Consider the following 25,011-nt stretch of genomic DNA (forward strand, 5'->3'; position numbering starts at 1 on the left):
GTTCAACTATGTAAAAATTGACCCGCCCGTTCAGTGCATAGGAAATATCGTTCTTTAAATGATCAACAGTAGCATCTCGCATCAAAGCGAGCGCCTTTGACTGCCCTCTTAGGTTCCTGAAGGAACTATGGTGGGGGTAGATTATCGACATGGGATGTGACCATTACATGTTTGCGACTGTCAGATAGGGATGTAAGTATTAGTTTTCCGCGTGGGGTATGGATGATGTTCACCTGACGCCCATAGCTATTATTATCGAAAGTACTCCGCCAACAATCGGGTCTGGACTGAGGAGTATAGTGCATGGGAAATTCATTCAAGGAGATCTGCCAGTGATTCTGAATGGCTTCGACAAACTTTGCATAAACAAGCAGTCACCTGTGGGCGAAAGTACCGCGGTATGTGTGCATCGTAAACTGACGTATGATTACAGTCAATACGTGCACCGGCGCTTGTTAGCGTCTTGAGCACACTCATAGTATATTTTGGAGCATTGATGATGGAGCTGTGTACTTCCAATTTGTCGGGCCAAGCGATGCATCATGATTACTATGGATTACTATAGATTATCAAGTAAGTCTTACAATGCATAGACAAGGCTGTGTAATGTGCTGACTGCTACTGTCGCCCCATGACGTAATACGCTGAGCAGCGTACTATTAAAAGTTGTTCGAATGGTTATTCTTTTGATCTATCGCAAGTTTTCTATCACCATGAAGTACTCATTTCTCGATTATGTTATTAGTCAATGGTCGGCGTTGCCCCCAGTGGAGACGGCTGATCTATCTGGGAAAACAGTTCTTGTTGTCGGTGCCAATGTAGGCATTGGACTCGAAGCAGCGAAACACTTCGCACGTATGCAACCAGCGCGGCTGATAATTGCTTGCCGTAGCGAGGGGAAGGGAAAGGCTGCTTTAGCTGGTATGTATAACCGTTTAGAATGCATTTGGTGCGAGACAATTGACGTCTATTTTCTGAAGAAATCGAACGAGAGACCGGATATGATGGATGCGAGCTGTGGATGGTCGACCTTGCTAACTTTGCATCGGTGACCGCATTCGCTGACAAATTCGAGAAGGAGGGTGGTGATTTGCATATCCTGGTCATGAATGCAGCGATTGCACTGCCCACTTACCAACCCGCCACTGATGGCTGGGAGACCATGTTAGTCTATTTGATTTCGCATGCGGTCGTGGCTCATGTTTACTGTTCAGACTACAAGTTAATTATCTGGCAACGTCAGTTACTTTCGTTGCTCCTCATTCCGCAACTAGTTGCTGCGGGGAAAAAGTCTTCTACACCTTCACGGATGGTAATTGTGTCCAGTGGTGTCCTCTACTGGATTACCCCTGCGAAAGAGGTCTTGACCTCCCCGAACCCACTTAAAATGCTAGGCACTGAAGAATGGTGTATCCCCGAGTAAGCAAACAAATCAAACTTCATATGAATCTTTCTTACTCGTTATCTCTCAGGCACATGCGATCCCGGTATTCTGAGTCAAAGCGTATGTGCGTCCTATATTCTCTGCCCATTCCAACCTGACAGACACAACCAGTATTTAACCTCTTCTTTGTTCGTGCCTTGACGGACAGGTTACAAACCATCACACCACTCAGTGCGGTAGCTGTGAACCCAGGATTCTGTTATTCACAACTACGGCGCGTCTGGTACGAGCAACCGACCTTTTCATTCGCCAAAATAGCGCTTGCTATTCACGAGCGTCTCCTGGCGTGGACGCCCGAACAAGGGAGTCGTCAGCTTGTATTTGGTGCGGTGGGCGGACGAGACAACGAAGAGAATGTGAAAGGCGGGTTCGTAAGCTGTGGTGGCCTTGTAGAGGTCGCCGATTTCGTGCTCAGCGACGAGGGTCGTAAAATGCAAGACACTGTTTGGGTAGGAGTCCAAGTCCACTGGTTCAATGACTGATGACTGACGTTTATGATATCCCCCATCAGAAAGAGACAATAGACATTCTGAGCGGCGTTTCTGACAAGATTGCTCCAATAGTCCAGGACTATCTGTAGTACCTTCCTCGTCCATAAACTGACACATGTAAGGATGGAACGTTTAATCCCGGGGAAGCAATTCGCATCCACGCTATGTATGCGCCCCACCTGAGCTCCACATGCACTCCGAATTGCTCAACTGCTCACTATTATCTCCGCGCGCTTGGTAGCGATGCTGCCTTGTTCATTTATCTACTCCTGCTTTGGAGCTGATTGCTCGTCTTATGAAGATGAGCCAAAAATTGACGTCATTCTCAAGATCTTGCAGGAGCTTGCGTTAAGAGTGTCACTCACGTTCAAGTTGGAGCATTGTTTGTGCTTACAGTGAGTCCTGTTTTTCTTGGATTAATCAAGAAGTTGCGAAGGTCACTCGAAAAGCAGAATTTTGAGTGGCTCGACTTCACGAGCAGACCAGGATATGCAGTTATAATCGTTGGACTTTTCATTTCAATGCGTCATCCTCGGTTAAAACTTATGGCACTCGTTTGATTGGTTTCGAACCGATCTGGCTATTCTGTCACAAGGATAATCCTTCTCTGCAGATTTAGGCCGTTCCAGCCAAATTCCAAGCTCTCCAAGACTGTTGAGACGATCATTGGGAATCATCTCAACGCCTATGCGATGGTGGGTGAATCTCATGCTCCCTCTATCTGCGATTATTGATTTCAAATAGGAGGATCCGAGTTTCATCTGCAGAATTTTGCCAATGAATGTGGAGTGATTGCCGCTCCATTGATTGAAAATTGATTGCGCATTTTCTGGATATATCAACGACACATTTGGATTTGTGCATTGGCCATAGGGTCTTTCTTCTCCATTACACCTAGGCTTGCCGTTCATTGGGTTTAATTTAATTTATACTAAGTTAATAGTTACTAATTATGTAAACTTGCACACTCACCTATGCTCACCCTGTGCATCATGATCACTCTTTAAGTGTCAGTGTAACTTAGGTGTATTTTCAACCTGTCATAATAACTGATTTTCTAACAGTATCTCCTTTTGTCCTAACAGAGTCAGATGCTGTACACTGTAGTTGTCCATTTGCTTGTGAAACATAGATGCTCCACACATTGCAATGGTTTGTGTCAGGGGTATTCACAACCACACAAAGCAAACTCATGTCTTATGTCTATCCTGTGACAAGCGGCTGAGATTTGAACAGATTGTCTTTGAAACCCTGGCTGCTAGCCCTGCAGCATTCAATTGCTGGTTGTTGCGGCCTTACTGGTACCTGTGAATTGGTTGTGATGATCTCCAGTGCTTTTTGATCAGAACTGTTTCAAGGCCAAGCTGCAAGCAAGTCCATTTGGAATTCTGTTGGTGACTTTGCACAATTCCAGAGGAATTATCTAGGCTATGTGTTGTATTCTCAATTCCGAGTTGAAGCACCAACTATGGTCATTGTTCAAACTCAAGTCATAGTGTTCCAACTGGCGACTGACTGATTTCCAAAAAATGCATCCAGGCTCGAAATGAGGCATGGATTAATAGCAAATTCTTGAAGATGGCTTGCACTGATCTCATGATCAGCTATCCCACTGACAGCTTCATGACTGACTCAGATCTTGAGTATCTGATCATACTAGAAGCAAGGATGTTCAAGGATCATCACCATGAAAACCCTCCTCTACATACAGTTCACAGCACAAACTTGTGGCATCATTCCCTATATCATCCCTTCACTCAGCCTATACATGCGTGATCTTCCCATGCATTGCATGATGCATGCACTACTCTCCCATGATGCATTCCCATGCACTGTAGAGATTGAGATTGCTCTAGGCTTAGATCACCCATATTATGACTTATGATGATTGGTACAGTGCACAACTTACCCTCTACGACTTTCCTGTGAAATGTGCCAGAGGCATAATGCATTCCTGTGCACGTGCTTAGTGTGCTCTTCCTGCGCTCAGTTGCACTTTGTTGCACAGCATCCTGGAGCATCCATCCATCATCCAACCAGTCCCCTAGTGAGTCCCTTTTTGTTTATTCTCATATTTAGCATCGTACCATACATTATTTCATCATGAACCCTTAGTTACATCATTTACATACTTAGAGCGCTCCCTGTTTGCTTCTGAGCCCTGGGAGCATGCCTAGGCACAGCTTACCTGTTGCCTGGAGAAAGTTTTCATACAGCTACCACCACCATGTCAGTAGTCACCTAGAGTCAGAATCTATCATCTTCAGCCAGCATCCATCAGAGTTGTCACCCTAGTCCTCAGTCCATTATCACCATCAGTCACCATTCAGCAGTCTCAGTACACATCCTCACACCATCCTTCAGCCTTTACATGTCTGTGCACCACATGCGCTCTATTCCCACATTTCACACTCCTATGTGTTCGACATTCCTGTGTGCGCGCTTCACCAGAGTTGACCTGGTGTTACTTTGTGGATCCTTGCTTTCCTTGCTTCCCTTAAGGGTTGAACATATCGCTCAGCACATTTCGACCAACACTTAGAGAGTCAGTAGCCTTCCTCTCACCCCAGAGGTAGAGGCATCTTTCTTTCTTTTGCTCTGCAAGCCAGCAGAGTTGTTGAACCTTCAGTGCATCCCACTGTGCTTTCCCACGCTTCATCGCCCATCATCCAGGAGCATCCATCCATTGTCCAGCAAGTCCTACTGGTATGTTTTTCACATTTATTCTTATCATGACACCATATTCCATCATGGACCCTTACTTACATATACCTTCTTCGTTCCCACACCTTACTCACATCAGCTCCGCATTGTGGGAACGCGCTTAGTCACCTTTTGCATGATAGCATTTGCATTTTTATCACTGAGTTAGCTACCACTTAGTGGCCAGTTAGTATCCCTTGGCATCCCTCAGCATAGTGCATGCTTTTTTGAGCCATAGTCAGTAGCATTTAGGTAATCACACTCTATCATCATCGCATTTGTCATTCTCATGCCCATCAGTATCAGTCATCATCTTCCCTAGTCCCCATCGCATTCCTAGCCATTTGTGCACTTTTGCCTATTAGTGTGCGACTTTCCCACGCTTCGTGCATCCTACCACTCTCTGTGCACACCTTCGCATCCACGCGCGTGACTTTCCCACGCTTCGTGCGACCTGTGGATGTGTTGCACTTGTTTCCCCTTGGGTTGAATGCACTTGCCTTTGCAAAGTATAGCAGCCTAGGCAGAGCTGAGATGACCACACATATACTCTGACTTGGTATTCCTTGTAGTGCCATAGTTTAGTAGTTGATTCCTTCACTGCAAAGACAACCTGTGACTCCTCTTCAGAATCTGAACCAGAAATGCCACTGACATGCTACCCCCTCATTCACAATGCAATGAAACCTGCCATCATAGAACAATCTGCACCAAGCAAACCTCCCAAGTTACTCACTGGTGAACTCACTCCTGAGGTCGCTTGAGACTGGGAAAATGTGTGCACAACCTATTTCATGCATAAAGAAATTGAACCATAGAATCAAGTCAAAATGGTAGTGTTTGGAATACTTAACCCAAAGTTACATACCTGGTACCTCACACAATGAGTCACACTTGATGTTGGTACATACATGGAGTACATGACAGCACTCAAAGGTGCATGGCTTAAGACACACTGGGACACCAAACTTTGAAAGAAGGTACTGGGGTCTCAACAGGGAAGTTATGCATTCTATGAGTGGGCTCTAGAACTCCAAAACCAAAATGCCCTTCTATATGGTAATGCTGCTCATCTGACAGATGCACAACTCTGCAACCAGTTAGAAGCAAATATATGTGATGATTTAACTACAGTGGTGCTCAGAGCAAACCTTGATGCCAAGCTCACATTGAGAAACTGGATTGAAGAAGTGCATCATCTTGATGACAAACACCTTGAAGACCTGGCTATGCATAAGAGGCTTGCAGAGGAGGCCTACAAAACCTCGAGACAAACCACTCAACCATACACATCATCAAGGACTACCCACAATTCGTCAACAAACAACTCCACACCTCATCTCAGCCCCCTCATGGTGACAGAACAAACATTACTTGCTGTTACAGTCAACATACACCCCTATTTATTTTCTCTTCCTTTACCTTGTATTACGTCACATGCCACATATCACTGCCACTAGACTTATCTCTAACTCATGTTGTATTACACCACGATTGCTATTGCCATCACTAGGTGATCTATTCTTGCTATCTCTGACTCATCTTCCCACACCTGCCCTAAAGCACCTGTAGTTCACTATATATAGTCTACCTTGTATGCTTTAGTTCTGCACTTAATCTTACTAGGTTTTACCTGGAACTTCCTTCACTTAAGTCCTCCAAACTTAAGTTGTCTGAACATTGATATTCAAGTTGAGGACACTCTCCTTGCCTTGTCTTACAACCCTTGCACTTGCAAGGTCTTGACTCAACTCTAGCCATCACTCTTATTGAGCTGCTATTGTCATGACTATCCTAGTTCATAACACTTGTAGATCACAAGGGCTGTTTCAAGTGTAGGAAATTTTATGTGATGCACAGGTTGAAAGAGTGTCTGAATGACGCACCAGAAGCATCATCTTACAAGACAATCACTGAAGTGGATGTGATGGCAGCCAGAACCAAGAATGAAAGAATGAACAGGTCCACACCTGTTGCTGTTGTTGCACTGGTCACAGCCATCATGCCCTTGTCTGTCTTGGAGGAATTGTCTGACTCAGATGATGATATGTGTGTGGCTCCTTTTGAAACTGCCTATATCATGTGGCCCTGTTTATTGACAGGGCCATCTTCCCCCTCATTTGAGTGCATAGACACATTAATTGACCATGGTTCGCATCTAGTTCTTATTAATGAGGACATTAGTGAACAAGTTGGGTCTGTGGAGATGCAAACTGCACTCTGAGATCCAAGTGAACTCTGCATTTCTCGCATCATCTACTTCTCCTTTGTCTTTTTCTGATTATGTCCTTCTGTCTCCTTCTTCTTTAAATCATGACTGGAACTCTCATACTATACATGCAATTGTTGCAGCCTAATCTCATTGTACCCCTCCTCTTGGGGTGGCCTTTCTTATCGCACAATTGCCTCCTCATAGATCATGAACTTCAAACTTGCATCAGCAAACCTTCTGGATATGACCTTCTTAATCCCCCAATTGTTACATGATGTACACCTGTACCTTTGCCCTCAACTCAAGATGTATTGCAGCTATGCAAAACTGTAATTCAGGAACTGAAAAGTGTGCTAACAGAATGCCTCAATGACTCTGTAAAACACATGACTTTGGCAACCAAAAACATTGTTGCCACATTGTGCATTGGATTGAAACTCTTGTGTTCATTGAGAAAAACAAAGACCAGCTAGACCAACTGGATGTGGTGAAGGTTCACTGCTCTGCTGGACTTGCAGAGCTGAAGAAAGAAAGATGCCTCTACCTCTGGGGTGAGAGGAAGGCTACTGACTCTCTAAGTGTTGGTTGAAATGCACCAGGTGATATGTTCGACCCTTAAGGGAAGCAAAGAAAGCAAGTATCCATGAAGTGATGCTGGATCAACTCTATTGAAGCATGCTGGGAGTGCGCATATAGGAATGTTAAGTGTGTAAGAGCACAAAGCATGGGAATATGGTGCATGTGGTGCGCAAACGTATAAAAGACTGAAGGATGGCATGAAGATGTAAACTGGGACTGCTAAGTGGAGATTGATGCTGATGGACTGATGCTGATGGCTAGGGCAACAACTAGCATGCTGGCTGAAGATAATGATTCTGACTATGAGATACTAAGTGACATGATGGTGGTAGGTGTCTGAAAACTTCCTAGGCAACAGGTAAGCTGTGCCTAGGCGTGCTCCCAGGGCTTGGAAGTAAACAGGGAGTGCTCTATGTATGTAAGTGATGTAAGTAAGGGTCCATGACAAAATATAGTGTCATATAATGCTAGAAAGGGTCTGATAATGAAAATAAATAGAAAGAGATGCACCAGGGGACTGGTTGGATGATGGATGGATGCTCTGGGATGCTGCGTGACAAAGGGTGACCAAGTGCAGTGTTGTGCATGGTATGGAGTTCATACCATGACATATATAAGAAGAAGTATAGAAGGAGATGATTGGGAGAGTGTATGAGGATATATTTCTCACTCATGAGCTTAGTCATCTATTTCCCTTTATTTATTTAGTTGTATTTATAGTTTCAGCCACTTGATTACATCAGTGAACCACTCAGATATGTTTGTAAGCATGTCATGTGACTGGTAATATTCTGATTTGTAAGGATTTTTCCATGACTTATCATGTTTTGTCATGATTTGTCATGCTTTGTAATATTTTGCAGTGCTTTGTAATATTTTACTTATGTACTTTAGTAAGCAGCTGATTCAGCACACCAAAAGGCTTGGTTTGTAAGCATATTCTTACCAGTCCAGTGATGAGTCATTGCTTAGTAAGGATGGTTTCTAAAATGTATATAAGGACTCCATTCTCACATATTCAACAAGTTTTTCCCTCTTCTTTCTTGTCTCAAACCATGAGATTTATAAGATTTGAAGTGCAGGAGTTTTCCCTCTTTCTGTCTCAATAGTATGAGATTATGAAGAAAGTGAAGGCCTTGAGATTGCCTTTGAAAACTATAGTATTTCTAGTCTAGATTGGTTGTATACTATCTTACTAGGGATTGCCTATACAACAGTCTATCATATTTGATTCAGCAGAGGTCCATATTACCTACTAGGTTTAAGTTAACCTGACAAAATATATACTTCCCTTTACTATCAAGAAGTGATCTAGCAAAGAAGTAATTTATTACCCTTTGGCCACCCATGAACAACACATTATCAACCAAGAAGTAGAAAATCCGTTGACCATGAACTTAAGGAGCTGGCACCTTAGTCTTATTGAAGTACAATTAATTGTGATAGTCATTGTACTTCACCTCAACTTATATAAGACCCTCAAGTAGTAAGACAGTGGGAAGAGCGCATTAAGCACGTGCGCGGGAAAGTGTCGCATAGTGCGGGAATGCATCGCACCTCTGGCGTGTTTCGCAGGAAAGTCATAGGTAGTGAGTTGTGATATGGGCAATCTAAGCCTGGAGGAATCTCATTCTCTACAGTGGAAATGTGAGAGAATTATAAAGATTGGTTTCCAAATGACATACTGCATATTGACCATCTACCCACAGACATCATTCACTGCATCTGGCTGAAAGATCCTGAAAAGATCATCCAATGTTAATGCTACAATACTCCTCGAAAGTACAGAGAAGCATGGGAACAACTGCTAAATGAACATGTTGCAGCAGGACACTTGCAACTGTTGTTGAGCCCATACATCTCACTGGCTTTCCTCATACCAAAAAAAGATCCCACTGCCCTACCTGAGATGGGTAAACAATTACTGTACTCTTAATGCTAATATGATCCCAGATAACCATCCACTTCCCCATATAGATGAAATCTTGTGTGACTGCACAAAGGGCAAGGTATTTGGAAAAATAGACATGACTAATTTGTTTTTTCAGACAAGGATACATCCAGATGACATTAAATACACATGCAATCAACACTCCTAAGGGGCTCCATGAATGGACAGTGATGCCTCAGGGTGGGAGAAACATACCTGTGACCCATCAATGGCAAATGTTCATGGCACTACAGCCTCTGATTGGGAAAATATGTCACACTTACTTGGATGACATTATCATCTGGTCTCAAAGTGTCATGGACACATGAAAAATGTTCAACTGGTACTCGATGTGCTATGAAAAGCATCCTTATTCTGCTTGCCAAAGAAGACTTTGCTTTTCTGCAACAAAGTCAACTTCTTGGGCCACCACATCCCCACAGCAGGTATTGAGGTGGATGTGTCAAAAGTGAAGCACATATTGGACTGGCCTGCACCTAAGTCATCAACCAACATGTGCTCATACTTGGGCCTTGTATAATACCTGGAACAATTCTTACCAAAGCTGGCAGATCACATGCGAATACTGACCCCTTTGACCACAAAAGCAGCTGACGCACTATGGCCTGGCTGGACATCAACACACCAAGAGGTGTTTGACACCATTAAACAGCTGGTAATAAGCTGCGACTGTCTAACAACAATTGATCATGATGATATTGGAAACAACAGAATCTTTGTCACCTGTGATGCAAGCAATTGGAGGACCAGTGGGATGCTCAGCTTTGGTCTGACTGCTGAGACAGCATGCCCAGTAGCCTCCGACTCCATGCAACTTCATGATGCTCAACTAAATTATCCAGTCCACAAAAAAGAACTCCTGTTGATCATACATGCACTCAAAAAGTGGTGTGTGGAACTACTAGGTACCCTGTTCACAGTATATACTGACCACAGGACCCTGGAAAACTTCATGATGCAATGAGAGCTATCATGCTGGCAAGAATTCTTTGCTCAATATGACTTCATGATACAGTACATACCTGGGGAGGACAATGTGGTAGCCGATGCACTTTCTTGCCTGCCACCAGAGACAGATAATGGAGCAATGTACATCAAACAAACAAGGAACTTGCCTACAAACACAGGTAACAATACCAGCCCTATCACACTGATACTCTCTATCACTCCAGATGCTTTGCTACTGAACAATATCAAGGATGGCTGCACTAAGGACCTGTGGTGTATCAGACTGTCACAACTAACAGACTCCTTACCAGGACTGCAGAAACATGATGGATTGCTATATATCAACAACTGTATGGTCATACCACAAGTGACCCACCTACACAAGACACTATTCAGACTGGCCCATGATGACCTTAGGCACTTCAGTGCCAACAAATCATATGTGACACTAAGACAGTTGTTCTATTGGCCCAACATGAGGCACAATCTTGAAGAAAGCTATATCCCTGCCTGCTCTGAATGTGCACAAAACAAAAGCAAAACAACGAAACCCACTGGACCCTCACATCCCCTCCCTACACCTGACAAGTGTGGGGATTCAGTGGCAATGGACTTCATAGGCCCTCTGCCCATCAAACAAGGATTTGATGGCATACTGACAATCACTGACAATCTAGGAGTGGACATCTGCCTGATACCCTGCCAAATGAACATGAATGCAAAAGAAATTGCAAACCTTTTCTTCAATCACTGGTATTGCAAAAATGGAATGCCACTCAACATCATCTCAGACTGCGACAAGTTATTTGCCAGCAAATTCTGGAAGGCACTGCATCAATTAACAGGTATATGACTCAAAATGTCTACTGCTTACCACCCACAGACAGACAGTTCAAGTGAACATACTAACAAAATGATCAACCAAGCATTGAGATTCTTCATAGATCATCAACAATATGGTTGGGTAGATGCACTACCATGCATACAGTTCAACCTGATGTCGAGTGTGAATGCATTGACCGGCTACACACAATTCCACCTACACCTTGGAAGATCACCATGCCTGCTACCACCCTTAACGCCCAAAGCAGTGCAGGAGGCTTGACTGGACTTCCCAACCGATGTCACAAATGCCCTTGAAGCCATCATGAACCTGAAAATGGATGTTGTGGATGTGCATGATGCTCTCATAGCTGCCAAAATTGCTCAAGCCTTGTCAGCAAACACAAAACAGAGCGACAAACCAAAGCTCGTGGTGGACGACCTCATATATCTTTTGACAGCACACCAAAGGCAAGAATATCTCAACAGCAGCAATCAATGTGTCACAAAGTTCATGCCAAGATTCAATGGACCATACAAAATTATATCAGCAGACCCCAAAACATCCACATATATGCTGGACTTGCCTGCACACACAAACATTCATCCAACCTTTCATGCCTCACAACTGAAGAAGCATGTAGCGAATGATGATGAAGTTTTCCCATCACAAGAGATACAAAAGCCAGGGACAATCATAACAGACACTGGAGTGGAGAGTTGGGAGATAGAGCATATCCTGGATAGAAGGAAACAAGGACGAGGATTCCAATATCTCATACATTGGAAAGGATACAGACATGTGGCTACCTGGTCAAGAAGTTGAAGGGATGGACGCATTGGATGAATTCAACAATGGTCAAGATTTCTCGGAGGATGGGAGGGTGTAAGCCTGCTGCTTACTATGTCTGCTTATCATATTGATCATATGATTGTTTGGACTGCTTACAGCTACCTTCAGATTGATAGGCCAGAATCCATTTTTGTTCATTCACTGCTTTTGTTTACTTGTGGAGCTAGACAAACAAAAGGGTCCTGCCTGTTACGATACTTTGTTGGATGAAATATCCCAGAATGGCACTGGACTGTGCAACTTCTGTGATATGGTATGCTACTCATTTGAGTTGATAGTTCAGTGGCTTGTGTTAGTGACTTGTGCTACTGCCTTGGATTGTTGAAGTTCGAACGATCCAAAGAGAGAGAGAGTAAGGAAGCTGAAGGATCTGACATGATAGGTATGAGTGAGAGAGAGAGGTCCAAGCACATGAGCCAGACGGGCCAATAGGCTGTGCCCAAATGACATTGGCTTGCACCCTGCAATATACATATGTCAGAAAACTTCACCTTTGCATTCCTTACTTACCTTGCTATAAAACCAAGCGCACATCTCAGTTCTAGTTGAAACTGAGATGTGAGTACTTGGAAACATGTACAGTGGCTCAAAAAACTGTCCGCATGTTTTGACATTTTTCACTATCTATGATATTGTGTGAGAACTCACAAATGCCTCAAGGACATGCTTATAGCACATTGTAGTATGGCTTCAGGGCTTTCATTTGAGCCCTACACCGTGGGAATTGGTGGAGATATGGTGGAGACATAAGGCTTATAAAATGATGACTCATGTGGACAGTTTTTTGAGTGTATATTAAAACTATATAAATCATTATTTATGACACCACAAAAATCATGCCACTATTATATAAATTATGAAGTGGTGTCATTATGTTATTTTATGACTATATCTAACTATATAAACCAGAATATCTCATGTATCATAGTCATAATCACCATGAAAGCCATTTCCTCTGCGCAAAGAGATAATATCCTCTCTCTGTCTTATGCTGGCCTCTCTGCTTGCCAAATTTCCTCTAGAACTGGAGTATGCAAGTCCACTGTGGCCAAGTTTATCAAAGAAAGCCACCCAGACAAGGAAAACTCTTGTGGAGGACGTCCATCCAAGCTTACCTCTATTGACAAAAGGGCTATTATCCAACATATCACTACAGAAAAGGCTGATAATGCTGTCCAAGCCACCCATTATATCAATTCCACCATAACTACCCCTGTCTCTTCACAAACTGTGAGGAATGTTCTCAAGGCAGTAACAAAGAAGAAAAAGCCTCTTCTCTCCATCAAACATAGGCAGAGAAGACTAGCCTTTGCCTTAGCTCATCAACACTGGACTGTAGAGGACTGGAAGCATGTTATATGGTCAGATGAGACCAAAATCAATAGGATTGGGTCAGATGGGAAGGTATATGTATGGAAAAAGAAGGGAGATGGCCTAACAGACAGAGAGGTTAATGGGACTGTCAAGTTTGGAGGAGGTTCTTTAATGGTATGGGGCTGTATGGGATGGAATGGTGTGGGAATGCTTGCTGAGGTTGAGGGGAAGATGAATGCTGAGCAGTATGTGGACATTTTAAATGACCACTTGCTGCCTAGCTTGGCAGAATCAGGGATTGATGAAGATATCATTTTCCAACAGGATAATGATCCCAAGCACACATCCAGAAGAGCTAAGGAATGGTTTGAAGAACATAACATCAATGTTCTTGACTGGCCAGCACAGTCTCCTGATGTCAATGTCATTGAACATCTCTGGGGAACACTCAAGAAAAAGCTTCAAGCCTATGAAAACCCCCTTAAAGGAGTATGGGAGCTTTGGGAGAGAGTAGCAGTGGAATGGGGGAAGATCACAGCTGAGGATTGCCAGAAATTAATTGAGAGTATGCCTAGAAGGATAGAGGCAGTAATTAAGGCCAAGGGAAGTCATACAAAATACTAGAATACCTGGTTATTATTGTAAAATACTTGAGTCAAAAAACTGTCCGCATGAGTCACCATTTTGTGAGCCTTGTATCTCTGCCATATCTCCACCGATTCCCACGGTGTAGGGCTCAAATGAAAGCCCCGAAGCCATACTACAATGTGCTATAAGCATGTCCTTGAGGCATTTGTGAGTTCTCACACAATATCATAGATAGTGAAAAATGTCAAAACATGCAGACAGTTTTTTGAGCCACTGTATGTCAGCATTAGCTGACCAAAACCATAGTGTACCTTTGTGTTCTAGGTACTATGCACATTAATATGAGTTCTAGTTGAAACTGAGATCGTACCTTTGTGTTCTAGCTCCCTCTCCCATCATTCACTTGCCTGTTCTTGCAACATAGATGACATTTGGGCAGACATAGTGACCCATTGTTGCTTTATGGTTGCTGGAATGTGATGGCAGTTTCCAACCATGGTGAGAGTGGTGTCCAAACTTGAAGACAGTGCCAAATGAGAAAGCTGCACAGTTCAGTGCCATTCTGGGGTATCTCGCTGACAAAGTATTGTAACAGATGGGACCCTTTTGTTTGCCTAGCTCCACAAGTAAACAAAAGCGGTGAATGAACAAAAATGGATTCTGGCCTATCAATCTGAAGGTAGCTGTAAAACACTGCTTAGATCTTCATTTGTGATGTCTTAATAACTGAGGGTCTTATATAAATGTGTGTAAAATGTAATGACACCACAATTACACTAGGATAAGACTTCTTGCCAGTCCTCGATTAACATGGTCTATGACTTTTCTTCTTTCATGGTAGATAACATGTGAGTTCTTGGGAGGCTCGCTAAACCAATCTATGTGATTAACTTAGCTAGAGCTTTTGTGTTATATCCCAACTTATAAACTTGTCTAGGATAAACTGTCTAGACACTAGAATGTGGTTCCTTGTTAAGATAATCCTCTGTAGAGACTACAGTCTCAAATACAAATACGTTAACCAAAGACTGGTTGGTCAAATAGGGACAAAGTGGTGAGAAACTGGTCTCACAAATGATCAGATTGACCAAAGCTTGTGTTGGTCAATTTCAGTAAACTAGGTGAGAAGCAGGTCTCACAAATGAACAGATTGACCAAAGCTTGTGTTGGTCAATATCAGAAACTAGGTGAGAAGCTGGTCTCAAATAAACTAAGTTTCTATTGTAAGAAACTTATGTAATCTCAAGGGAATGTCTTTTCCCTGCACTTGGTACTTCAAAGGGGCTTTCTTTGTAAGCAACAATCTTCATAGTGAGTAGCTCAAACTGAGATTCAAATGATTGCAAGTGGGAGATCCTATTTTTTTGGGGGGGGGAATGGGCCCTCCTTATATATATTTTGTGTGGGAATATTATGTAAGTAAAAAAGCGATGCAATGACATCAGAAGTGGAGCAGAATATTCCAGAAAGTGGAGCAGAACATTCCAGAATATTCCATAGGTGGAGTAATGACATCAGAGGTGAGTCATTGTGGAGCAGAACATTCCAGAACAAATGACATCATCATGACATCATAACTTTCAACAGAATACTTGCAGGAGTATCTGTGGAGCCATATGACATCATTATGACATCATACCCTGTAGGTACAATTTTGTGAAGTATCTGATGGGTCAGAGCATCCCAATAGAAAAATAAATCAAGGAAATTACTAGAGAAAACAACTCAGAAATAATAATACAATAACAAGACACAAAACACAGGCTTTTTAGATAGGTTTTTGTTAGGCTTTTAACTTTTCTCTATGGTTTTCTCTAGCCAAAGTGAATAAGCCAAAGGCAAGGCAATACCTTAACCTTCTTGCTTCACAATATCAACTAGGTCATTATGTGATTCTCATCTCACAAATGACTTTTCTTCAAGATATAACAAATTCATGAATCACAGAGGGGAAACTGAACTATATGACCAAGGTTTGAAACCAAGGTATGGGTTGACTAGCCTGATGCCTAAGCTAACAGACTTTGTCTTTTAGGGGGGCTACCTAGTAGTCATGTCCATGCATGATTCCCAAATCATGCAGGACAATGGACAGACTCAGGTCTTACAATTACTACAACATCACATACTCATATCACATCTCAAATTCCACGGTTTTGTCCTATTATTTCCTGTCTGAACTGTTTAGTGTTTCCCGCCACCACTATGGCAGGTTTCCATCACCATCTCATTACCTATTGAGTAGGTGAAACAGGCATTTCATGGTCACCTGTGGAAGGGGTGACAATAACCTCCTTCTGGTTTCATAATCTAGGTGCACATGTAACTTGCTGTTAATAAGTATCAGTTCTCTGTGCAAGTTTACCACACCTTCTGTGATATACTACACCTCCACCAGTGAGAACTCTCTCAAATTCAATCTCTTGGAGCATGGGCAATGATGATCAAATGTCTACATTTTCATACAATGGAGATGGCGAACCAGATTCCTTTAGCCTTGCTGAACTGCAATCAGTTGTTGATCTTTATTTCTTGACAAGCTGCAAGCTGGAGAAACTGGCTGAAGGAGGTTATCACAAGGTCCATCTGGCCCTACACAGCACAGATTATGTCTGATATTTTTATAGGTATACGATATCTTGCGATCAGATGACACACCTCTTGATGCTGTCGTTCAAGTGGCTGCTCCTGCATTTCCAAAGCACAAGCTTGATTTGGAGGTAGCTACAAATACATGTTGTGTTATTTGTGTTTGTATCTAAGGCTCTGTGCTCTTTCAAAAGGTCTCAACATGCAAGATGATCGCTGCATTCACAAATATACCTGTTCCACAAATCTATGCATGGAACTCTGATGTATCAAATCCTGTTGGAGCAGAATACATGATCTTAGATAAAGTAGGTTGCCACAACTAGTGTGACCCGTTTGGGATGTTTCACTCATACATCGCACATTCAAGATTAAAGGGATGCCTGCTAGCTATGACTGGGACAATCTCTCTGAAGAGGTCAAGAAGACTGTGGTGTCGCAGGTTGCATGCTATTTCTTGGAGATGTTCTCTCTTCAATTTGAAAGTTCTGGATCTCTCTACTTGAGTCCTCTTTCACCTCAATTCCTCATTGGACCAATAATCAGCACACCATTCTACTGTGCTCTTGCATCAGTGAACACATGAGGAAAGTAAAAGGCCATATATCACAATATATAGTACATAATCACAAGAATCAGCGTAATTCTGCTATTAACAATCACATTGTTATGTTTGGCCATATAGAGGAAAGAAGCTCCCCTGATTTGCTTACAAAATTTCATGATTGAGAAAAGGTCCTGATTTTACTCAAACTTGCAGTTGAAGTGAAGGTGTGGCAGAAGTTGACACTTGAGCTAGATTAATCAATATTGCCATAACAGAAGGGAAGTTCACAACTACGAAGCATCAGGTAACTGACCCAAAAATATAAAAGTTTACAAAGCTTTGTCTACCCCTAAAATTTATATAATATTTATCAGAATGATACTACCTGGAGTAAGTCGGACAGAACTACCAAAAGCATGAGCATGACAGATTGCCTGCAACTGGATGACTTCCTGTGGGCAAAATAATACTGAATAGAATATCTTGGAGTCCCAATAACATTGCCAATAATGAAGATATGTTAATCTATACTACAATAGTCCCCCATACACTCACCCAATAGATTTAGTCCAGTGATGTTGGATGACCTTACTGTCCAGTACCTGCTTACTGACAAAGATGAGGCAGACCTTTTTGATGACGATGAAAGAGCTCAAGTCCTGGCTGCTGCTATTATTGCTGGGAGTGAGCTATCACAACAAGACCACATTGACACTTGGCACCCTCATTGTTTATATCTTTGCTGACCACAACTACTCCCAAATCCTCGCATGAACACCCCATGGCAGGTGCTATATACAGTGGCTCAAAAAACTGTCTGCATGTTTTGACATTTTTCACTATCTATGATATTGTGTGAGAACTCACAAATGCCTCAAGGACATGCTTATAGCACATTGTAGTATGGCTTCGGGGCTTTCATTTGAGCCCTACACCGTGGGAATCGGTGGAGATATGGCAGAGATACAAGGCTCACAAAATGGTGACTCATGCGGACAGTTTTTTGACTCAAGTATTTTACAATAATAACCAGGTATTCTAGTATTTGTATGACTTCCCTTGGCCTTAATTACTGCCTCTATCCTTCTAGGCATACTCTCAATTAATTTCTGGCAATCCTCAGCTGTGATCTTCCCCCATTCCACTGCTACTCTCTCCCAAAGCTCCCATACTCCTTTAAGGGGGTTTTCATAGGCTTGAAGCTTTTTCTTGAGTGTTCCCCAGAGATGTTCAATGACATTGACATCAGGAGACTGTGCTGGCCAGTCAAGAACATTGATGTTATGTTCTTCAAACCATTCCTTAGCTCTTCTGGATGTGTGCTTGGGATCATTATCCTGTTGGAAAATGATATCTTCATCAATCCCTGATTCTGCCAAGCTAGGCAGCAAGTGGTCATTTAAAATGTCCACATACTGCTCAGCATTCATCTTCCCCTCAACCTCAGCAAGCATTCCCACACCATTCCATCCCATACAGCCCCATACCATTAAAGAACCTCCTCCAAACTTGACAGTCCCATTAACCTCTCTGTCTGTTAGGCCATCTCCCTTCTTTTTCCATACATATACCTTCCCATCTGACCCAATCCTATTGATTTTGGTCTCATCTGACCATATAACATGCTTCCAGTCCTCTACAGTCCAGTGTTGATGAGCTAAGGCAAAGGCTAGTCTTCTCTGCCTATGTTTGATGAGAGAAGAGGCTTTTTCTTCTTTGTTACTGCCTTGAGAACATTCCTCACAGTTTGTGAAGAGACAGGGGTAGTTATGGTGGAATTGATATAATGGGTGGCTTGGACAGCATTATCAGCCTTTTCTGTAGTGATATGTTGGATAATAGCCCTTTTGTCAATAGAGGTAAGCTTGGATGGACGTCCTCCACAAGAGTTTTCCTTGTCTGGGTGGCTTTCTTTGATAAACTTGGCCACAGTGGACTTGCATACTCCAGTTCTAGAGGAAATTTGGCAAGCAGAGAGGCCAGCATAAGACAGAGAGAGGATATTATCTCTTTGCGCAGAGGAGAATGGCTTTCATGGTGATTATGACTATGATACATGAGATATTCTGGTTTATATAGTTAGATATAGTCATAAAATAACATAATGACACCACTTCATAATTTATATAATAGTGGCATGATTTTTGTGGTGTCATAAATAATGATTTATATAGTTTTAATATACACTCAAAAAACTGTCTGCATGAGTCATCATTTTATAAGCCTTATGTCTCCACCATATCTCCACCAATTCCCACGGTGTAGGGCTCAAATGAAAGCCCTGAAGCCATACTACAATGTGGTATAACCATGTCCTTGAGGCATTTTTTGTTCTCACACAATATCATAGATAGTGAAAAATGTCAAAACATGTGGACAGTTTTTTGAGCCACTGTAATAGCCAGAATGATTGAGCTTTCATCACTATAATGGGTGTGGATGTGTTGACCTTCTCTTTGCTACTTACTACAGGCTTTGCGCAATGCTGGTATGAGACAGCAATTCCTCATGATGATGTCTATGCACATGGAAATCCATGGATAAATCAGCACTCCCTTGATGCTGCAGGGGCACTTGGGCTTGTGCTACACTATCTCAGCTCTACTATGCACACCATCAGCCTACAACAGATCTTTGCTGTCATTCCCAGTACTGTCTTTCAATATCTTAGCTTCAGTCTCAAGCTTTTGCTATCCACCCTTTGCACCATCCCAGATGCCAAAATTCAATGGCCCAGAGGCCTAGATTTTGAGCGCTGCAGTGAACTTGTTGTGGTACACCATGGGAGACTGAGAGGTGCATTCAGCAGTATCAATGGCCTCAAATTACCTGTGCAAATGTCTGATGATGTTGACATCGAGAATGCAATGTTTAATGGGTGGCTATCAGAGCACTTTATTAGTTCTGTCTTAGCCTTTTCTGCTGAAGGTATGTTCAATGCCGTCTTACTACTATAGCCCTGATTAACTGTGTTACAGGAGTGATTATTGCTGTGTGGTTGAATGCCCCAGGCAGTTGGCACGACTCACATGTCTGTTAAGAACCATGCTCAAAGGAGAGAGAGACTGACTCAGAGGGGCTTGGCCTCAGCTTGTATGCTGTGCCCCTTACCCGAGTATGTGCCCTTCATTTCAGAGGAAGTCCAATGATGGTCCGATGAAGTCCAGAGGACTTCCAGAGGCTGGCTACTCTGGTGGAGAGTGCGGGAGGACTTCTGGAGGAGCACGGGAAACATCCGGAGGAGTGCAGGAGAGTTCCAGAGGGATGCAGGAGATGCTCAGGAGAGTTCCCACTGCAAGGTAATACTTCTACAGGAAAACAGGATGGACAGATAGGAGGTCCGGAGGACAGGATGTCTGGAGGTATGGAGGATGGAACGTCCAAAGGTACAGAGGGTGGAACATCTGAAGGTACAGAGGGTGGAACATCTGAAGGTACAGAGGGTGGAACATCTGAAGGACAGGATACCAGGACGTCCAGAGGTACAGAGGACAGGAGGTCCGGAGGTCTGGAAGGAATAGGGGCTACATCAGACTTTGTCCAATGTAGAAGCAAATGGAGGTAGACTACCCTAAGGTAGAGTCTGAGGGACAGGAAGTGGACCTAAGTCCAGAAAGAGGGTAAGTGCTGGAAAGGCAAGACTCCAGCCTAGGGAAGCAATCCCTAGACTTGGGACAGAGACATAGGGGGCAAATCCGAAGGTCCAGAATTCCGACCTAGGGAGTCCATCCCTAGGCCTTATGGAAAAGGACGAGACTCAGATGGACTGAAGTCCAGAAGATGATTGGCAAGTAGAACAGGATCTAAGATGAGAGAGCAAGAACTAAGATGATATTCAGACTGAGGACTCTACTGTAGTTGTACAGGGGTTATATACTAGAGGCTATCTGAGAGGATCAGTAAGCAAAGGAGTAAGGCTATGTATGAGCATGCAGAAACACATTGGTAAGTAAGACGGAACATAAGTAAATGAACTCAGAGATGAAACTAGTACAAGGATCAATCAGCAAGATGGAAACAGAGATAACCGAGAACCGGAAACATGGAGATGCCTAAATGGGGATAGGCGCAGGATCTCGGACAGAGGGTGGGAATAGGTCCGGAGATAGTACAGTTAATATCCGGAGGTCCAGAGATCTGGGGATCCAGAAGGCAGGACAGAAACAGGACTGAGATATGTGAGGTGGTGGATGTAGTCCGGAATCTGAGAGGAGGTAAAGTCCGGATGTCTTGCTGGACGGAATGTGTGTAGGGTGAACAGGATAGGGGATCCAGGAATGAGTCAGATATGGGGTCCGGAAACAGGTCCGGAAAGCGTGGGAATATGATGGGATCTATGTCTGGCATACGGGATATGACAATATCGCCCATCAAATCTATGCCTCCCTTCAAAATCATACTCCTGCAGGTTATTATATTGTTGCTGGCATGGCATTCCCCTGTGGCAGCAATAACATCCAGGGGCGAATTCGTGCACCTCTCAAACAAGGCCAACACATTCAAGGCTCACTTGCTGAGATCGACAAATAGATGGCATTCAATCATGAACTCCTTTCCTACCAGCAGACTGCTGAATGGGGCATGCATGGTCTTCAAGGTGCTTTTGGAAGATTGCATGTACCACTCAAAATCAGCAACAAGGACTCCCGAGGCAATCTTATTGAGATTTGTGTGCAATTGCACAATCTATGTGCTATTCAAGTCAGCATTAATCAAATATGGATGGTGTATCTCAAACATTGGCAGGAGATGGATGATGATATTGCAGTCTGGAGTGATTTTGAGAACATGTTGTTTTCAGAGCAAAGGCAGAAAGATTGAGTTGCACAATTCCATGTCATGCTAGAGTATGAGTAAATAGTTTGTAACTTCTATATATCTATTCATACAAACTGTGCAAGTACCTTGAGTGGAGGAAGGGAGAAATGAGACCTTGATTAAGCTGCGCAAGTGCCTTGAGCAAGGGAAGTCAGAAATGACACCCTCATCTAAGCTGCACGAGTGCCTTGAGTGGAGGAAGGGAGAAATGGAACCTTGATTAAGCTGCGCAAGTGCCTTGAGTGGAGGAAGGGAGAAATGAGACCTTGATTAAGCTGTGCAAGTGCCTTGAGCAAGGGAAGTCAGAAATGACACCCTCATCTAAGCTGCACAAGTACCTTGAGTGATTACACCTCTGGTGTTTGAGAATGAGCTGACTTGCTCTCTAGCAGGTCATCTGCATCATCCATGGCCTCACCTTTGAGGTCTGCCCACACCTGGGTCTCTTGTCTCTTAGAACATATGACCACAGAATTGTGTGGCAGCCCTGCACCACGTGAACAGGGTCTGGATGCCTAGCAGTGGTGGGCAAACTGAGGAGAAGGTATGGAATTGAAAGGAGGAGGAGTAGGATGAGTGTATTGAGGAGAACCTGGAGGGTGGTCTGAAGCATCAGATGCTGGGGTCTCTGGATCGCTGTGCCAGATGACATTTTGGTCACCATCAGGGTAATAGGTGTAATCCACCTGTTTGGGTTTGGGTTTGTGCTGGTGACAAGTTTTGGGAGCAGCTTTGTTGGGAGGAGGCTGGTGCATCTGCATCATCTCCAGATGAAGCTGGGTAAGGTCATGCTCGCATTCAACATCAAATAGTCTCATTTGCAAGTCAAACAGTTGGGTCCACAATTTCTCTGTGACTGCATTTGTGTCATGCAGCTGCTGCCCCTGGGCAAGCAACTGTGTTTGCAAGAGATCTGGTGGTGCAATCCTCATCCCGAGCTTGCTGAACACCAGGGTCAAAGGCCCCACTGATGCGAGAAAGCAACTCTGACACTGCTATACCTCAACAACATGGGATAGGTGTATCTGTCTGAGTGGTGCAAGTGACTGCAGTGTGCTCAAGAGGAGACATACTTCGCACCTTGATGGTTTGTTCATTACAATTCAACTCATCATCCAGGGCATCATAGTCAGAGTTGTTTAGGTTGCAGGGTACTAGCATGCTTGTTGATGCATGCATCAAGCTCATTGGCACGAGTTACATCAGGAGGACAGACTCCATTATCAGTGGGCTTCATGGTCTTCACAAACTAAGGTTGAAATGTTAGATGGCTGTCATAGAATAGATCATGACTTACTTGTTTGAATTTAGTTTCAAGTGATGTTGCTTTACGGTGAGGGCAGCCATTACGGGCTGCCCACTGCATGAACTTTGAGTGTACTAGTTGCCACCCTTTCTGGCCCAGAGGAAGTTCATCTTTGACAAGGTCAAGGAGGGTTTGGATATCAGCCATGCTGTAATTGTTAGAGCTGTTGGGCTGACCACATTTAGTCCTTGGATCATCTTCATCATCCTTGATAGCACATGCATGCTTTTGAGGGTGGTCAGCACTACCCAGGTCAGTATTCTCTTATCTTTTCCCCTAGCTCTAGTCTTGTGGCATGCCCCACCAATTTTCATGGTAGGTGTGTATCCATGAGATTCAGTGATCACTGAGGGGTCATGAAGGTCCCTATCCAGTGAGTCTGGGAGCAGGATTAGAGCAGGGTCCTGGTATGCACTAGGTGGCAGGAGGTAAGACCCAGATGCTGAGGGTGCTGGTGACAAGCAAGGTTGGGAGAAGTTTGCAGGAGTTGTTAGTCCATACTGAGAGGGCGCTGTTACATGTCACTACAAGGTAATAAGTACATGTTGTGAAGGTCAGAGAACGATTAAAACTTACATCATATGCCTGGGACATGTATCTGTCTTCAGACTGCTGCACTCCAGTCACAGCCTGGGCAATCCCAGGATGGGGCTGCCAAATGCCTAAGAGATCATGCACATATGCATTGCCTGCATTATCATAGCACAACTTGGGAATCATTTGGCTAGTAGGGATAGTCATAGATTGAGAATCAGACATTGGAGGGACTGAATCTTTGAGTACTGACCTTGTGGCTACTGACCCACACACTTTATATGATACAAGTCTTTGTTGAGCCATCAGACACAAGAGGTGGGGATATTCACAGTAAAGAAAAAGCTCAGGGACCCTGGGCTGGTAACAGTGCAATGCAAGTGCACAAAGGCAAAACTAGATAGACTGTGAGCATGCTGAGTCCAAATGGAGGGATTATAAAGAAATTTTCATTGTCAGAGGATGTGGATTGGTTGGGGATATATGCTAGGATGGATTAGGCAACATTGGACACACCAGAGGCAGACTGGTCAGGTGGGGACTTCATTACCATGCATGGACAATTGAGTATGTCATACTGGTCACTGGGTATCATCTAAATAGAGCTGGGAGAGAGAAACATTTAGCATACTTGACAAAAGGTCAAAGATGTAGGTTGGTATCACTGCACAAGGTATTGCATTGCATGGCATGCATGTTGAGCAAGGTGGATTATGTCAGTGGATATCGCTGGTGTTAGTGGCCAAAAATGGAAGGATGTCGTTTATTTTAGTCTGCAAAATCTGTTGGGGGGGGGTACCCCCCCCAATAGATTAAGGTTTATAAGAGGGGGGTAGGTGACACACATTTGCAAATTGAGCAGTAATGAACAGCTGGCATCATGGCACACCTGCCTAATATGGTCAAATTTATGATATGATATTCTAATCAGAATTTTTCGAGCCTATGGGAAGTCATCCACTAGCTACCATTTTATCACTGGTGCCAAATAATTCTCAATCTTAACACTCATTTTATGAACAAAATCAATTTATATTAAATTGAAATACATATGTAGTTACTAAACAAAAAAATAAACAGGGAAAGATAGCAGAAAGGGAATAGGCCAGAGAGGGACCACCATAAACAACCAGGGAGGAACCATGAGGAAGGGCCAGGGAGGGACTGCGAGGGAAGAGCAAGGAGGGACCACAAGGAAAAGCCAGGGAGGGACCACCACAAAGGGCCAGGCCATGAGGAAAAGCCAGGGAGTGACCACCACAAAGGGCCAGGGAGGGACCACAAGGAAAAGCCAGGGGGTGACCACCACAAA

The 25,011-nt window shown here is 43.5% G+C and overlaps 5 protein-coding genes across 5 annotated transcripts; 3 read left to right on the forward strand and 2 right to left on the reverse strand.

Annotated features, from left to right (window-relative positions):
- Positions 1-713: 713 nt before the first annotated feature.
- BJ212DRAFT_1528640 (uncharacterized protein) lies at positions 714-2,403 on the forward strand (the record flags this gene model as incomplete). The annotated part of the gene is made up of 7 exons (XM_041341753.1): positions 714-921; positions 981-1,164; positions 1,215-1,242; positions 1,292-1,419; positions 1,473-1,504; positions 1,556-1,893; positions 1,956-2,403. 7 exons carry the CDS (start codon positions 714-716, stop codon positions 2,022-2,024), a joined length of 987 nt encoding a protein of 328 aa, XP_041189011.1. The 3' UTR covers positions 2,025-2,403.
- Positions 2,404-4,940: 2,537 nt separating this feature from the next.
- Positions 4,941-5,873, reverse strand: BJ212DRAFT_1302674 (uncharacterized protein; the record flags this gene model as incomplete). Its single annotated transcript, XM_041333297.1, has 5 exons — positions 4,941-5,138; positions 5,189-5,271; positions 5,375-5,404; positions 5,595-5,711; positions 5,807-5,873. 5 exons carry the CDS (start codon positions 5,871-5,873, stop codon positions 4,941-4,943), a joined length of 495 nt encoding a protein of 164 aa, XP_041189012.1.
- Positions 5,874-11,950: 6,077 nt separating this feature from the next.
- BJ212DRAFT_1302675 (uncharacterized protein) lies at positions 11,951-12,435 on the forward strand (the record flags this gene model as incomplete). Its single annotated transcript, XM_041333298.1, has 3 exons — positions 11,951-12,036; positions 12,112-12,256; positions 12,331-12,435. The coding sequence occupies 3 exons, from the start codon at positions 11,951-11,953 to the stop codon at positions 12,433-12,435; spliced, it is 336 nt and encodes a 111-aa protein (XP_041189013.1).
- Positions 12,436-16,353: 3,918 nt separating this feature from the next.
- BJ212DRAFT_1484602 (uncharacterized protein) lies at positions 16,354-17,080 on the forward strand (the record flags this gene model as incomplete). The annotated part of the gene is made up of 4 exons (XM_041340822.1): positions 16,354-16,485; positions 16,533-16,625; positions 16,689-16,802; positions 16,865-17,080. The coding sequence occupies 4 exons, from the start codon at positions 16,354-16,356 to the stop codon at positions 17,078-17,080; spliced, it is 555 nt and encodes a 184-aa protein (XP_041189014.1).
- A 5,294-nt stretch (positions 17,081-22,374) lies between these two features.
- BJ212DRAFT_1484604 (uncharacterized protein) lies at positions 22,375-22,791 on the reverse strand (the record flags this gene model as incomplete). The annotated part of the gene is made up of 1 exon (XM_041340823.1): positions 22,375-22,791. The coding sequence occupies one exon, from the start codon at positions 22,789-22,791 to the stop codon at positions 22,375-22,377; it is 417 nt and encodes a 138-aa protein (XP_041189015.1).
- Positions 22,792-25,011: the final 2,220 nt, after the last annotated feature.

The sequence above is a fragment of the Suillus subaureus genome, assembly GCF_016647635.1.
Source record: "Suillus subaureus strain MN1 chromosome Unknown BJ212scaffold_35, whole genome shotgun sequence".
Taxonomy (NCBI): Eukaryota; Fungi; Basidiomycota; class Agaricomycetes; order Boletales; family Suillaceae; genus Suillus; species Suillus subaureus.